Source organism: Aotus nancymaae, unplaced genomic scaffold (assembly GCF_030222135.1).
Source record: "Aotus nancymaae isolate 86718 unplaced genomic scaffold, 86718_ANA_hifiasm-v0.15.2.pri h1tg000028l, whole genome shotgun sequence".
In the NCBI taxonomy this organism is placed as follows: domain Eukaryota; kingdom Metazoa; phylum Chordata; class Mammalia; order Primates; family Aotidae; genus Aotus; species Aotus nancymaae.
This window is the reverse complement of record NW_026988441.1, coordinates 19946177-19962290: the sequence shown is the minus strand read 5'-3', so window position 1 is coordinate 19962290 and position 16114 is coordinate 19946177. Positions and strand designations below refer to the sequence as shown.

The following is a 16114-nucleotide window of genomic DNA, read 5'->3' as shown; positions in this document are numbered from 1 at the left end:
CCCCATCTCTACAAAAAATAAAAAATTAGCCAGGCATGGTGGTGAATGATGGATAGTCCCAGTAATCAGGAGACTGAGGTAGGAGGATCGCTCGAGCCCAGGAGGTTGAGGCTGTAGTGAGCCATGATCATGCCTCTGCACTGAGCAATGATGACGCCACTGCACTCCAGCCTGGGTGACAGAGCAAGACCCTGTCTCAAGCAAAAAAGAAAAAGAAAAAAATTTTCAAGCATATAAAAAGATAGAATCCTCTAATTGGTTTCTGTGTATCACTATCCAGCTAAAGCAGTAGCCAACTCATGACCAATCTTGTTTCCTCTATCCCTGCCCCCAACCTGGATTGCTTTGGAGTAAATTCAAGACATCACATTGCTTCATGTGCAAATATATCAGTCGGTTTCAGAGTCAGTGTTCTCATTTCCAAGTTGTCTTACAGATTTTTAATACAGTTTTTGAGATCCAAATAAAGCCTATACATTACAATCATTTGATAATTTCTTTAACTGTTTCTTTAAATCTGTCATTATATTTCTTTTTTCTTGAAATTTCTTTTGAAAACACTTGTCTGATCGAGTCTTCCACCTTCTGTATTTTACTGTTATGGTGTCATTTAATGTTTCACTGTTGCCTGGATTTTTAGTTAATTGATAGTTTGATCTAAGGTTTGCTTGGATTTAGGCACTTCCTTTGGTGAGAATACTTCCTAGATGGTGTGGCATGCTTCCACATTACAGCAAGTTCCTAATAGCCTTTCCCCTAATGGCTTAGCACCAAGGTTGATCATTACCTAAATCCATCCATTTCGTAAGGACTGTAACATGGGGATGTTCTAACTCTGTCGTTCCTTATATCATTGTTAGGTAGAATTTATCTCTAAAGAAAAACATTTTCCCTCAGCTATTTGGTAAGCCAGTTTCGTTCATAAAGGAAAGGGAGGATAAATATTTGGCCTTGCCCATTATTGTTTTTAGAATGAGTTACATTTCCAGTACTGTCATAAGATTGTGCTTTTTAAGAATCATCGTAAACGTGTGGATTTTTAGCATAATTGGTGTGTTTCAGTGCTTTGTATTATTCTTATTAAAATTGCCCCATCGTTGTCCAGTAGGATGCCCTTCAGATTGATGGCTGTCTTTCCAACATCACCCCAGTGGTCTTTGAAAACTCCCTAGCTTTTTGGTGTGGCAGTAGGCCCTTTGTGTCTATTTCCTACCCCTACCTAGAATCAACCATTCTTCCAACTAGTAGTTCTTTTTTTTTTTTGAAACAGAGTCTTGCTGGAGTGCAGTGGTGCCATCTCCGCTCACAGCAGCCTCTATCTCCCAGGTTCAAGCAATTCTCCTGCCTCAGCGTCCCGAGTAGCTGGGATCACAGGCGCACACCATCATGCCTGGCTAATTTTTGTATTTTTAGTAGAGACGGCGTTTGGCCATGTCGGCCAGGCTAGTCCTGAGGTGATCCGCCTGCCTCCGCCTCCCAACGTGCTCATGGGCATGAACCACTACACCAGCCTCTAGTTCTTATTAGTGGCTGTTTAGGGACCACAACTTGGGTATGAGGGATGCTTATTGCTGCTAGATTGGTTATTGTTTTCAGGTGTTTTTAGTGAGGAGCACTAGGAAATGTGAACTTTTTTCCTAAGAGAAAATATGAATCTAGCTCATTTCAGCTCGGAGTTAGAATGACAAGGATTTTTACTTTTTTTGATTTTATGGTTGTATCTCCTTTCTCCAGTTGAAAACTTGGGTTCCTATGACATTAACCTTATCACTTAGTTGTCTTGTTCTACTATATATATATAAGAAATACTTTTAAAGCCACAACATAATATTGTTGCTAACAATATGATTACCTGAAAACAGTTCAGGCTGTCTTTGCTATTCTTCTCATTAGGATATAACTCACTGAGGGATGTACCGGCACATTCTTCTGTCTTCAGGTCATTTAAGGTTTCCTATACATGACCAAGCCACCAACTAACTAGGTTTATCGTATCTTGCTTTTCATTTTCAGAGTTTGTATTAGAAAAATTTTTAGTTTCTTTGTACTTATAAAAAAAGCTTGCATGGTTCCAAAGTCAAAACTACAAAACAGGGAGCCTTCAGAGACGTCTGCTTCCATCACTGACTCTTCACCCTGTTTCCCTCTATTCTTCCACTCTTAATATATAGTTTTTAATTTTTGTGGGTTCATAGTAGGTATATATTTTTATGGTGTACATGAGATATTTTGATACAGGCATGCAATGTGTAATTGTCACAACCGGGTTAGTGGGGTACCTAATCCCATCATAAGGGCCCATAACTCTAACTCTCCCACATAGGAGTTGGAGAGTTATCCATCCCTAACACTCCTGTGTTAGACTTTAGGTCTACCATAACATAATACCACAGACTGCGTGGCTTAAACAACAGAAATTCTCCCTTCTGGAGGCTAGAATTTCAAGATCCCCATGCTGTTAGGATTGGTTTCTGTAGAGGCCTCTCCTCCCGCTTCTTGCTGTGTCCTCACATAGCCTTTCCTCTGTGCAAGTGCAGCCAGAGAGAGAGAGAGCACAAGAGCAAGCTCTTGTATGTTCCTCGTCTTATAAGGACACCAGTCCTATCGGACCAAGACCGTGTGACCTCTCTTACCCTTTATTGCCTCCTGTAGGCCCTGTCTCCAAGAGCAGTCATATAAGGGGTTGGGGCTTCAACATATGACTTTGAGGGGGACACATTTCAGTCCATAGCACCTCCTATTGAGCGACGTCTGGGTTGTTTTGGATCACTCTTTTGCTGGTACAAATGGTGCTGCAGAAGTGACCTTGTGCTGATGTCATTTTGTATTTTTGCCAGCCTGTGTGTGAGATCGATTCCTAGACAACAGGCTTTCTGGATCAAAGGGTAAATTAATGTGATTTTGCTGGATATTGCAGAATTCCTCTCCATTGAGATGATACCAATTTGTATTCCCAACTGTAGTATATAGGAGTCTACTTCCTTATAATCTCGCAGAGTGTACTGTAAAACTTCTTGATTTTTGCCAAGGCAATAGGTGAGAATTAGCATCCCTCAGTGTAGTTTTAATTTGCACTTCTTTTAATAGGAGTGAGGTTGAGCATCTTCTGTGTGGAAGAACTGTGTGCATGTTTTCTTCTGTGAACTAGCCATTCATGCTTTGGCTTAATTAGCTTGATTACAGTGACAGAGGACCTCTATGGCCATGGATCTCTGTAACAGCAGGTCGAGTTCTCCTTCTCATGACGTGTCTGCTGTGAAGCAGCTGCAGCTCTGCTCTGCCCTGCCCCCAGCACCCGCACATTTCAGCCTATTCCCTATTTAGAATATGCCAGTGTCATGGCAGGGCAAGAGCAAGAGCTGGTAGAAACATGCTTTGTCTCCTAAAGCCTCTGCTCAGCTGTAGCTTACTTCCATTCACATGCCACTGGTCAGAGCACACGGCCAAAGCCATTCTGGGGATTGGAAAAGGCCATGTATACTCTCCCAAAGGAGACACTGCAGGTCACGTGGCAGGAGGACAGGGTGGAGAAATGTGAAATCCTGTTGCCCAGATTACAAGAGAAGGACTTTGTGGTGGTGGTGATATTTTCATTGCAGTTACAAAAGTTTTAATTTACCTATGTTTGTGTACATGTTTAAATGATGTCCATCTAATATGTGGTAAGCTCTTCGAGGGCAGGAGTTTGGATTTTTTGCTTACTATTATATCCCCGGTGCCTACCACAGTCTCTAACACGTACTAAACAATCTGTGGATAGTTTTGAATGAATGAATAATTATGAATGTAACTATTTTCTTCCTGACTTTTCACATATCAATCTTAGGTTTTCATGGTCTAATATATGATAATAAAACTGAATCTATGAAGACAATTAACCTCCTTCAGCGAATGAATATTTACCAAGAGGTTTTTCTCAGTATTTTATATAGAGTTCTACCCATACAGGTATGTTATGTTTTGTGACATTGAATTGTTAATATCAGATGAAAGTCAAAGTCTGCCATTTTGAACTGAAAGTTGTCACATATATCCTTCTGATCTTCAACTAGTTTAGTAGAAAATCAGCAATACCATAATTTTTCCATGTATATTGTGAACTTTGTATTTTATAAGATACTGCTTTTTATTTACATGAGATATAAGGTTTTTGTACATAGATGCTTCCTGGCTTGTAATATATGTATGCAGTCTAGAAGTTGATAAATACTTTCATTTGGATATGTATAATCACTCCTGATGGATCTTGGAGATAAAAAAATTTGTAAAGTCAGCAAATCACAATGACCCCTTCTCATGTGAATGAAGTACCATCAGGCAGTTAGGTATAAACTTTCTAGAGTAAAGAGTGAAGCCAGACCCCCTTACCGACTTCCTTCTCCTGTCTCTTCTTGGTGTTAGGAAGAAAGCCTGCCCACACGCTTCTCTAATAGATGAAAGGGGGTGTGGGCTTGCTGCTGGGAATTAGGGGCAAGCTCCTGCATATTCTGTTCCTACTGTCATGTTTTAAGTGGCACTGAGGAGGGTTAGGGGTCACCTGACAAGCATGTTTTATTGTTCCTTTTTACAGAAATATTTAGAGCCGGTTTATTTTTATATTTACACCTTATTTGGGCTCCAGGCGATCTATGTCACAGCTCTCTACGTAACCAGCTGGCTCCTTAGTGGTACGTGGCTATCAGGACTGTTGGCAGCTTTCTGGTATGTCACAAATAGGTGAGTTGGAGTCAGTGTGCTTCTCTTCTTTCCAAAATGTGAGTAAAAATGAAGTCACTTCATTTCCAGCTCAGAGAAACTTCTTCTGCCACATTTGTTTGGTTGGAAGCATTTTCTCTGTGGTTTACCTGGTGGTTTACTCAATTTTTCTTATTTAGTTAGGGAGAAAGCGCTACTTAACTTACATATAATGCCAGCTGAGGAACAGATCATTGAGTTACAAATAAAGAAAACCATCCATAATAATCCCAAACCTATTACCTGTTTGCTGTGTGATCAAGATTTCTCCAGCCACATATCTCATCTCTTAAAGAGTTTTTTAAATTGACAAATAGTAATTGTACATATTCATGGAATACATAGTGATTTTTCAATACATATAGAGTGTATACTGATCAGATCAAGGTAGTTAGCATATCAGTCATTATAAAGTTTTTGGGGGTTTTTTGCTCTTTTTTAAAGCCAATGAAGATTTTTAAAAATTTTATTTAGGGATTGTTTTTTGTGGAGACAGGATCTCTCTCTCTCTATGTTGCCCAGGCTGGTCTTGAACTCCTGGCGTCAGGCAGTGCTCCCAGCTTGGCCTCCCAAAGTGCTAGGATTACAGGCATGAGCCGCTATGCCTTGCCTAAAAAAGTTTTAATTAGATCCTCACTATCAACCTTAAAAGGGTTGTGCATGGCTCTCAATTAGTAGAACATAAAGATATATAAACGCAAGGGCATTTTTGCTTTAATTAATATCTATTATTAATTTTATAAGCAGTAGAGCCTTATGAAGTTACATAAGAAAAAACATATTCAGGCTGGGTGCAGTGGCTCATTCCTGTAATCCCAGCACTTTGGGAGGCTGAGACAGGTAGATCACCTGTGGTCAGGAGTTTGAGACCAGCCTGGCGAACATGGTAAAACTCCATCTTTAAAAATATATATATATATATATGGTTATTCAAGATCATTGAATTATTGCCTGACCTACAGTGGCAACACCAGTATTCAGTAGGAGTCAAAACTTGAGCATGAGTTCTCATACAGGTTTTATTTTGTAATTCTAAGCAAATTACTTTTAGTACAATCCTAGGGGGTGTTTACTGTATGCCAAGCACTTTACAAGGTGCTTTATATATATTCTTCTAAGAACCCTATAGATACTACTATTATCCCCATTTTAGAAATGATAAAATTGAGTTTTAAAAGGTTATGTTTTATACAGAGATATAGATATACAGATATCTATATGTATCTTTCTTTTATGTAGAGATATATGCAGATATAAATACATCGTTTGATATATATAGATATATAGGTATCTATATCTCTTATATAGAAATATATGTAGATATAGATACATTGTTTGATATAGAGATACACACACACACACGTATGTATGTGTTGTATATGTGTATCATTTATTGAATGCCTAGTACGTTTGGGGATGATTCTTGGTGCTGAGTGTATGAAGATGAAGAATCTTACCTATACTTGCCATCTTGGGGTTCACATTCTAGAAAGGCAGGAAGTTTTTTTAAAAAAATACCACCAATGTCATATTTAAGACTTAAGTGTAAGAAACAGCAAAGAAATACAGAGAGAGGGAAAATTGCCACTTGACACTAATGAAGTTAGAGATAAATAAAAGTAAGGGTTTGGCATGATACATTTGTGTGTTTAGGAGTCAAGCCAACCTGGGCTTGAACCCTGAGTGCTAAGGGCATACCCATGGACAGAGCATTTAAACACTCTCTATGCCAATTTTATGTTACATGAATGATGACGATAATAAGGACAATTATTGAGAACCAGTGGCCAGAATCTTAATGTAATATACTTTCACTGAGAAAGTCTACAAGGAAATTATTTTAAAAACTATCACTTTGGCCATTTGTGTTTTCTTTTGTGCAGAATAGATACCACAAGAGTTGAGTTCACCATCCCACTGAGGGAGAACTGGGCGCTGCCATTCTTTGCAATTCAGATAGCAGCAATTACGTATTTCCTGAGACCAAACTTACAGCCTCTTTCTAAAGTAAGTGTTTATAAAATTTCATATATTTTTAATCCCCCAATTTTATATGAGAAGCTTCAAAAAACTGTGAGGTGCTTAGTATCCCAATGCATGTGAATAGTTCTTATTCCACGACCAATTTTTAAACTTGAGTTAAATTAAGTTTTCTTTTCCTGAGCTTTTTCCTACTTTGCAAAGAAAATGTTTTCATTTTTGATGTTAAAAATGTACTCTACATAATCTACCCTTAAATAGTTGCAGCAAACCCACACACAATTTCTGCAAAACTGTCAGAATTTTTAAGCCCTTGCTCTTGAGATGTGATTTGGTGCATTATCGCCTCCATAATAGTGTGGAATACACACACCGTATGTGAATATTTATATGCAAAGTGTCACTTTATGATAGTTAGAGCTTAAATAACAAATGCAAGGGTTTTCAGAGCAACAGTTTATGGTTTTTCTGTTTGGTTTATAGAGATACTGGCTGCTCTTGAGAAAACTTGTCTGCAAGGTTTTTTATTACTAGAGACATGTAAATTATACAAAGGTTTTCTTTTTACAGAGGCTGACACTTCTTGCCATTTTCATATCAACTTTTCTCTTTAGTCTGACATGGCAATTTAATCAATTTATGATGCTGATGCAAGCATTAGTGCTGTTCACACTGGACTCCCTGGACATGCTGCCAGCAGTGAAGGTGAGCTTTGCTTGCTTTTCTCACTTAAGATTTTCGCCATTTAGTGTTTTTATATCATAGAATGAGATGAAAGTATGCAAGTGCTTATGGATAAAATTGAAGCTGTTTCTTAGATCTGCTGTAAATTTGCTGTGGTCAATTGAAGCTGAGTCATTTATGAAGCCTAGTTTGACCATCTTAACTTTTATTCTGCTTATTTTAAGTTAAAAAATGGAATGGATTTATTTTGGGGCATAAATGCCTGGGTCAGTTGTTATTTATAGAGATGACTTAAATTTCGAAATATAGATAGCTCTTTTAAAATTTCTGTGTATTGCTATTTCTTAAAAAGAACTCAATAGGTATATAACAGCTTTTCTGTAGTACTTTATAAAATTTTCATAGTAACGTTTAACTAATATGGGATGTGAATCCCTTTTGACTGGCTAAAAGTCACATGTGAAATAAAGAAACCCATCTCTGTCTCCCAGTGTCTGCTACTGTCATTTAATCACATTTTTTCATGTGTAAAAATATGATTTTATGTATTGTGTACAGTTTTAAAATGGCTTATAGTTACTATTCTAAAGTAGCAGTAACTTAAATATTTTCCAAGAATAATAAAATACTTTCTCCAGATCTAAGGTAAGGCAGCAAAGTAGCCCAAAGATTTGTTTTGTTTATTCCATATCAAAGGAGATGCAGTAAGCTTCCGTAACTGACTGAGTCTGAATTAAGAAACATGAAAGCCAACCAACAAATACACATTGCCTGTCTACTGAGACACTGTAATAGGATGGGCACTACAGAAAATGCCAACATAAGTAATTCATTGTCGTAGCCACAGGTTGCCATTTAGCTTAGGAAACAAAGATACAACAAGAACAGGTAGACAAATGGTAGCTGCCAATTAGCAATACTGATATATCTAAAAGAAGAAAAGTTATTTTTAGGCAGAAAAGTGTTTACAGAAGTGAGAAGCTAGAACTGGACCACCTGGATCACAAATGAGGGTAGAATGTGGGTGGTATGTCGGGAGTGGAAGCAAAATAGGAAGGTGGAATATGGCAAGAAGAGCAAGTAGATAGGGCAGAGTTTATATATGTATATAAAATGTTTAGTGTTTCTGCAGATGTGCCAGTGGCCACTCACACACTTCTGGTAACCTATACACTCCTATAATCCTTTTTTAGTATGGTTTCACAGTAAGTATCAAAAGCCTAAAAATGTGTTTGCCTTTTCACCAACATTTCTACCCTTATAAATTTGTCCTAAGTAAATAATCTACCATCTTCATTTTAGTTGTATCATAAGAAAAAGCTGGGAGGAAGAGATAAAAAGAAATAAAAGAAAAAAACTGGAAATGACTTGAGTCAATAGCAATAGGATATACTTAAATAAATTATGGCATATCTATGTAATCAAATAGTGTATAACCATTAGTTCCTCCCGTATATTTTTTGAAAAAGCAAAACAGAGAAAATAAGTAAAGGTTTTGGAAAAATACACAATAAAGTATTAACAGTCAGCTACATGGTGGATGTTCTGTATATTCTTTTTGTTCTTTAGATCTTTTGATTTTTTCTGATAATGAACATGTATCTCTCTGGTGTTTTTTTTTTTTTTTGAGATGGAGTCTCACTTTGTCTCCCAGGCTGGAGTGTAGTGGCACAATCTTGGCTCACTGCAACCTCCACCTCCTGAGTTTAAGCGATTCTCCTGTCTCAGACTCCCAAGTAGCTGGGAATACAGGTATGCACCACCACACCCAGTTAATATTTCTATTTTTAGTAGAGATGGGGTTTTGCCATGTTGCTCAGGCTGGTCTTGAACTCCTGACCTCAAGTGATCCACCTGCTTTGGCCTCCCAAAGTGCTGGGATTACAGGCATGAGCCACTGTGCCCATCTGAACATGTATGTCTTTTAAAATTAAAGGTACTGTTTCGGCTCACATATACAACATGTTAAAGTATTAGAGCTAATTTATTTTATATTTAGTTCTAAACTTTGTTCAACTTTTACATTTGAAACTATGTTGATATTAAAAGTAGTTTTAAGTACCTGACTTTAAGGAGGATTATTATTACAATGAAAGAATCTTTAGTTATAAAACTTAACTGCTATCAGCTCTGAGAATAACTGGCTTTTTCATCTTAGGCAAGTGATTTAACTTAGTTTCTCCATAAATTAGAATCACTTCTCTCTAACCATGTCCAATTGGAAAGAGTTGGAATAATTGGTATAGAAAAAGGTAATACAAATTCAGAGCTCAGTGTGGTGATAAGAAGCAGTATGTTCTTCAGTACGTGTTGTCGTCTTTTTATGAATGATGAAACTCTTACCAGCAAAAGCTCAAGTTTGCAGTCAGAAATGTGAACAGAGTAAAACAGAACAGCAAACATATTATGAAGCGTATCCTTTTGCTTAATTAAAGGTTAAAATATGGAGGTTAATAAAGTTTTCTTAATCTGTTTCCACAACAGATTATTTGGAACAAATTACCTAAGAGATTATTTTAAGTTAAGATTATTTTAACCCTATGTGGTTCCAGACAAGAGGGAGTAGACACATTTCTCTCTATTCCTCCTCAAAGTACATTTAAAAACCCTAGACCGTGTGTGTGTGTGTGTATCTATCACAAACTTAAGAGGAGTTTGAGAGGTAGAAAGAAAAAATCAGACTGCCTAGAGACCTTGAGACCAGAGGGAAAATAGGGCAGCAAATTTCTTGGGTTTTCTTTTTGCCCCACATATCCTTGATTGGGTGCTGGAGAAGTCAGAAACCTGGAAATACCAATGGACTCAATCAAACAAAAAGCCTCCTCCCTCTAGCAAAAGGACCAGAAGAGAGGAAGCCTAACAAAACAGAAAACCTTCAGACATTAACTGCCTTATTCCAGCCAAATGCTACAGCAAAAACCATAGCCCCACTCCCACCTCCATCAGCAAAGCTCAGTGAGGAGCCTAGACTCCTACCCTCACCTAGCTGTCACTAGGCATGCCTCGCTTCCTGTCAGAGCTATGTCAGAGAAGTCTAGTAGGGAACCAGAACTTTCAGCATCTCCCAGAGAAATCCATGAAGGCCACATGGGAAACGTGGACTTCAACCCTCATTCAGTGATAATGAGACATCCTGTCCCCTCTCTGTCAGGATGGTGTCAAAGGAGGCGAACAGGGAAGTTGAGACTCTAACCACCACCCAAATGTAATAAGCCTTTCTCTACCTACTGCTCTACCTCCATGTCAGTGGAGGCCATGTAAGGAGCAGTGGTGATACACTTCTATCTCACCCAGCCAGGATGTATTAGCAGGGACCTATACAGAGCCTGAACTTTCACCTTCACTCAGCAGTGAGGAAGTACACCTTCCCCTGACCCCGAGATGTCAATGGAGATCAAGTGGGCACCTTGGACTTCCATTTCCATCTGGAAGTAATGAAGCAGCACCCTTCCTTCCCCGTTAGCATAGTGTTGGCATAGTTTGAATGTTTTTGTGGTCCCCTGCCAAATTTATATGTTGAAACCCAAACTCCCAAGGTGATTGTATTAGGAGATAGGGCCTTTTAGGAGGTGATTAGTGCCATTCTAAAATAGACACAAGGGAGTTGTTTCATTCCTTTCACCATGTAAGGAGAACATAGCAAGAAAGTGCCATCTGTGAACCAGGAAACGAGCCCTCACCAGACACTGGATCTCCCAGCTCCTTGATCTTGGACTTCAAGATCTAGAACTATGAGAAACAACTTTTTTGTTGTTTATAAGCTATCCAGATTACAATATTTTGTTAGATAGCAACCTAAATGGACCAAGACATATGGTGTCACAGAAGCCCTGCTAACATGGCAGATTTAAGTAAGATCCAGGGTCCTATAATGTTATAGAATACAGTTAAAAATCACTTCTTAAGCTGAGTGCAGTGGCTCATGCCTGTAATCCCAGCACTTTGGGAGGCGGAGGCAGGCAGATCATTTGAGGTCGGTTCAAGATCAGCCTGGGCAACATGGTGAAACCCCATCTCTACTAAAAATACAAATATTAACTGGGTGTGGCAGCATATGCCTGTGATCCTAGCTACTCCGGAGACTGAGGCAGGAGAATAGCTTGAGCCCAGAAGGTGGAGGTTGTAGTGAGCTGAGATTGGGCCACTGCATTCCAGCCTGGGCAACAGAGCAAGACACCATCTCAAAAAAAAAAAATTACTTTTTGCCGGGCGCGGTGGCTCAAGCCTGTAATCCCAGCACTTTGGGAGGCCGAGGCGGGTGGATCACGAGGTCAAGAGATCGAGACCATCCTGGTCAACATGGTGAAACCCCATCTCTACTAATACAAAAAATTAGCTGGGCATGGTGGTGCGTGCCTGTAATCCCAGCTACTCAGGAAGCTGAGGCAGGAGAATTGCCTGAACCCAGGAGGCGAGGTTGCAGTGAGCCGAGATCGCTCCATTGCACTCCAGCCTGGGTAACAAGCGAAACTCGGTCTCAAAAAAAAAAAAAAAAAAATTACTTTTTATATTAAGAATCAGGAAAATCTCTCTTGAGTGAAAAGAGACAATAGATGCTAACACTGAGATAGACATAAATTGGAATTATCTGACAAGGAATTTAAGGTATCCATCATAAAAAGACTTCATTGAGCAATTACAAATGCACTTGAAACAGATGAAAATACAAACTCTAAGCAAAGAAGTAGAAGATATAAAGAAGAATCTAATAATTGTTTCTAGAAAATCCACGCAACAACAGCAAAATACTCATTCTTTTCAAGCATTCACAGAATACTTACCAACATAGACTATATCCCAGGCCATAAAACAACAACAAATATAAAATTATGGAGAATATAATCTCTGACTATAATGGATTCAAATAAGAAATCAATACAGAAAAGTAACAGGAAATGTTTCAATAGTTGGGAATTAAACTCATTATTACATATATAGTAGTAATAGCCAGAATAACCACTTTATAAATTTATAAAAATATACACTGAAAAACAAAGAGTCAAAGAGGAACCCTTTGAGAACACTGAACTCAGTGAAAATGAAAATGAAGCATATCCAGATTTGTGGGACGCATCCAAAGCAGTGCTAAGAAGAAAATATGTAGCACTAAAATGTTTACATTAGAAAAGACAAAAAGTCTGAAGTCAGTCATCCAAGGTCTCACCTTAAAATACAAAAATGGAGCAAAATAAATTCAAGCCAGGAGAAGAAAATAATAAAGAACAGAAATCAATGATATTGAAAACATATGAGTAGTAGAATCCATTAAAAAGAGCTAGCTCAGTCAGGCATGGTAGCTCACGCCTATAATCCCAGCACTTCGGAAGGCCGAGGCAGGTGAATCACCTGAGGTCAGGAGTTCGAAACCATCCTGACCAACATGTTGAAACCCCGTCTCTACTAAAAATGCAAAAATTAGCTGAGTGTAGTAGTGGTAGGTACCTGTATCCCAGCTACTTGGGAGGCTGAGAAGGAGAATCGCTTGAACTCAGTAGGTGAAGGTTGCAGTGAGCAGAGACCATGTCATTGCACTCTAGCCTGGGCAATGACAGTGAAACTCCATCTCAAAAATAAATAAATAAACAGAGCTAGCTCTTTGAAAGATTAGTAAAATTGCAAACCTCCTCCATAATTGGCTTGGAACATTAAAAACTTTTCAATCTTAACAGACTGATTAAAAAGTTCGGAGTCTCAGCAAGAGTTTGTTGGGGGCGGGTTGTTGATAAATTACTTAATGGATACAATTCACATTACTTGAGTGATAGATACATGAAAAGCCCAGACTTCACCACTATATGTTATATACATGTAACAAAACTGTACTTGTACTCCTTAAATTTATACAAGTAAAATATATAAAACAAAGTCTGAGTCTCTGTGGCACTATTTATGTGGTAGCATAGTGGTTAAGAACACAGATTCTACAACTAGACTGCCTAGGTTTGAATGAGTCATATATAGGACATGTAGAACAATGCTTGGTGTTTTATTAATGTTAAACAGATTTTTTTTTTTTTTTAAGACAAAGTCTCACTCTGTCGCCCAGGCTGGAGTGCAGTGGCACAATCTTGGCTCACAGCAACATCTGCCTCCCAGGTTCAGGCAATTCTCCTGCCTCAGCCTCCTGAGTAGTTGGGATTACAGGCGTGCACCACCACACCCAGCTAATTTTTGTATTTTTAGTAGAGATGGGGTTTCACCATGTTGGTCAGGCTGGTCTCAAACTCCTGACCTCATGATCCGCCCACCTCGGCCTCCCAAAGTGCTGGGATTACAGTTGTAAGCCACCGCGCCCAGCCATTAAACAGATATTAACTGTGGTTATTATGAATGGTGATGAGGAGCATGAACATGATCCATTGAAGACAACTGCAGTTATTCTACACAGAAAGGATGTACAGTTGACCCTGGAACAAAACAGGGGCTACGGGTGCCAGCCCTCCTCCCAGCAGTTGAAAATCTGGGCACAATTTTTACTTCCCAAAAACTTAACCACTAGAAGCCTTACCAATAACATAGTTGATTAACACACATTTTGTATGTGATATGTTATATACTATATTCTTACAATAAAGTAAGCTAGAGAAAAAGGAAATGTTAAGAAACCAAAAGGAAGAGAAAATATATTTACTGTTTAATAAGTGGAAGTGGATCATCACAAAGGTCTTCATCCTTATCGTCTTCCCGTTGCTTAGGCCGAGGAGGAGGCACAGGAGGGTTGGTCTTGCTGTCTCAGGAGTGGCAGAGGCAGAAGAAAATCTATGTATGATTGGACTTGCGTTTTTCAGGGGTCAACTATATTCTTGCTGCCTTGTTTCTATACTGTACTGTACTAATAGAACTGGGAAAGAATATCTAGTATATTACTGATAATCATAATCCAGGACTTCCTAATATACAGTACTGCTCAATTTTACATTTTTGGCTGTCATCAGCAATGTTTTGAATATATATAAAACTATACAATCTTGTTGTTATATAAACTGCCCCTTTTTCTAGAAATATGCTCACTTGATATAAAAAGAACTGTAAATATAAAAAACACCCACAAATACAGGCAAACAGAAAGATTAAAAAAAAAAAGCATTTGTAAATGAGTTAATATCCTTTAAGAGTTCCTGCAAATCCGTAAGAAAACCATTTATAAACCAATGAGAAAAGGGAACAAACAACTCAAACACTTCCTAGAAAGATGAGCATCAAAAAGAGTCAAATGCATAGGTGTAAATTTAACATGAAGTGACAACTTGTGCTTTATGAAACACTGGAAAAGCATTGTTGAAAGTTTTAAATGCCTAGATTGCAAAGATAATGCATGTTCTTGGATTGGAAGACTTACTATTGTTAAGATGGCAGTGCTTCCCAAATTGATCTACAGATTTAACACATTCCCTCTCAGAATCCCAGGAGAAGTTTTTGCAGAAATTGACAAGCTGATCCTGAAATTCATATGGAAACTTAGGGGACCCAGAATAGCTAAAACAATCTTGAAAAAGAAGAGTAAAATTGGAAGACTCACACTTTCCAATTTCAAAATGTACTACAACACTGTAGTAATCAGGACAATGTGATACTGGCAGAAGGATTGACATAAACCCATGGAACAGAATTGAGAGAGAGGAATAAACCCTCACAAGAAATGGTCAATTGATTTTCAACAAGGATGTGAAGGTAATTAAACAGAGAATGAATGGTCTTTTCAACAAATGGTGCAGGAATAACTGATATCGACATGCAAAAGAATGAAATTGAGCCCCTTCCCTTCCATACACACCAATTAACTCAAAGTGAATCACAGACCTAAGTATAAGAGCTAAAACTGAAACTTTCAGAAGAAAACATAATAACTCTTCATGACCTTGGAGTAACACAAACCTACTTAGATACAACACCAAAAACACAACTGACTTTTTTAAAAAGTAGATTAATTGGACTTCATCAAAATTAAAACTATTGTGCTCAGAGGTGTACTGCTAAGAAATTAAAAAGACAACCCATGGAACAAGAGAGAATATTTGCAATCATATATCTGATCAGGAACTTCCAGAATATATGAAGAACTCTTATAACTCTTTCAGTGATAACATAGCAAAGGATTTGGGTAGATATTTCTCCAAGTAAGATACATAAATGTCCAATAAACACATGAAAAGATGCTCAATATCATTAGCTATCAGAGAAATGCAAATCAAAACCACAAGCAGATACCACTTTACACCCACTTGATGGCTAAAATTAAAAAACAGACAAATGTCACGGATGTGGAGAAATTAGAACTCTCATACATGGCTGATGATGAATTGTAAAATGGTATACACTTTGAAAAAAAACATTTCCTCAGCATTTCCTGATTTTAAATATAGGGTTACCATATGATTTAGCAATCCCACTCCTAGATACATACCCAAGAAAAATGAAAACATATATCTATGCAAAAATGTCTGTATATGAATGTTCATAGCAGTGTGATTCATAACTACAAAGTGGAAACCACCCAAATGCCCATATCCCTTCCATAAACAATGTAGTCTGTCCATACAGTAAATAGCGTTCAACAATAAAAAAGAATGTTGGTACATGCTGCAACATGGATGAAACTTGAGAACACCATGCTAAAAGAAGATAGCCAAAAAAGACTGCGCTTTATTCCACTTCTGTGAAATGTCCAGAATATATGCATCTGTAGAGAACAGTATGTTAGTGGTCGCTGGAGCTG

At 38.1% G+C, this 16114-nt stretch overlaps 1 protein-coding gene across 5 annotated transcripts in view; it reads left to right on the top strand.

The window, feature by feature from the left end:
• The window catches only part of DPY19L3 (dpy-19 like C-mannosyltransferase 3), a 144251-nt gene that overhangs the window by 26014 nt on the left and 102123 nt on the right, over window positions 1-16114 (top strand). For all 5 annotated transcript variants that reach the window (XR_010344302.1, XR_002477786.2, XR_010344301.1 and 2 more), the window contains 4 exons: window positions 3827-3948; window positions 4571-4716; window positions 6618-6741; window positions 7285-7419. Coding sequence is in view for 2 of the 5 variants with exons in the window: in XM_012448441.3 (XP_012303864.1) it covers window positions 3827-3948; window positions 4571-4716; window positions 6618-6741; window positions 7285-7419 (527 nt within the window). In the remaining 3 variants the exon portion in view is untranslated. The remainder of the gene's footprint in view (window positions 1-3826; window positions 3949-4570; window positions 4717-6617; window positions 6742-7284; window positions 7420-16114) is intronic.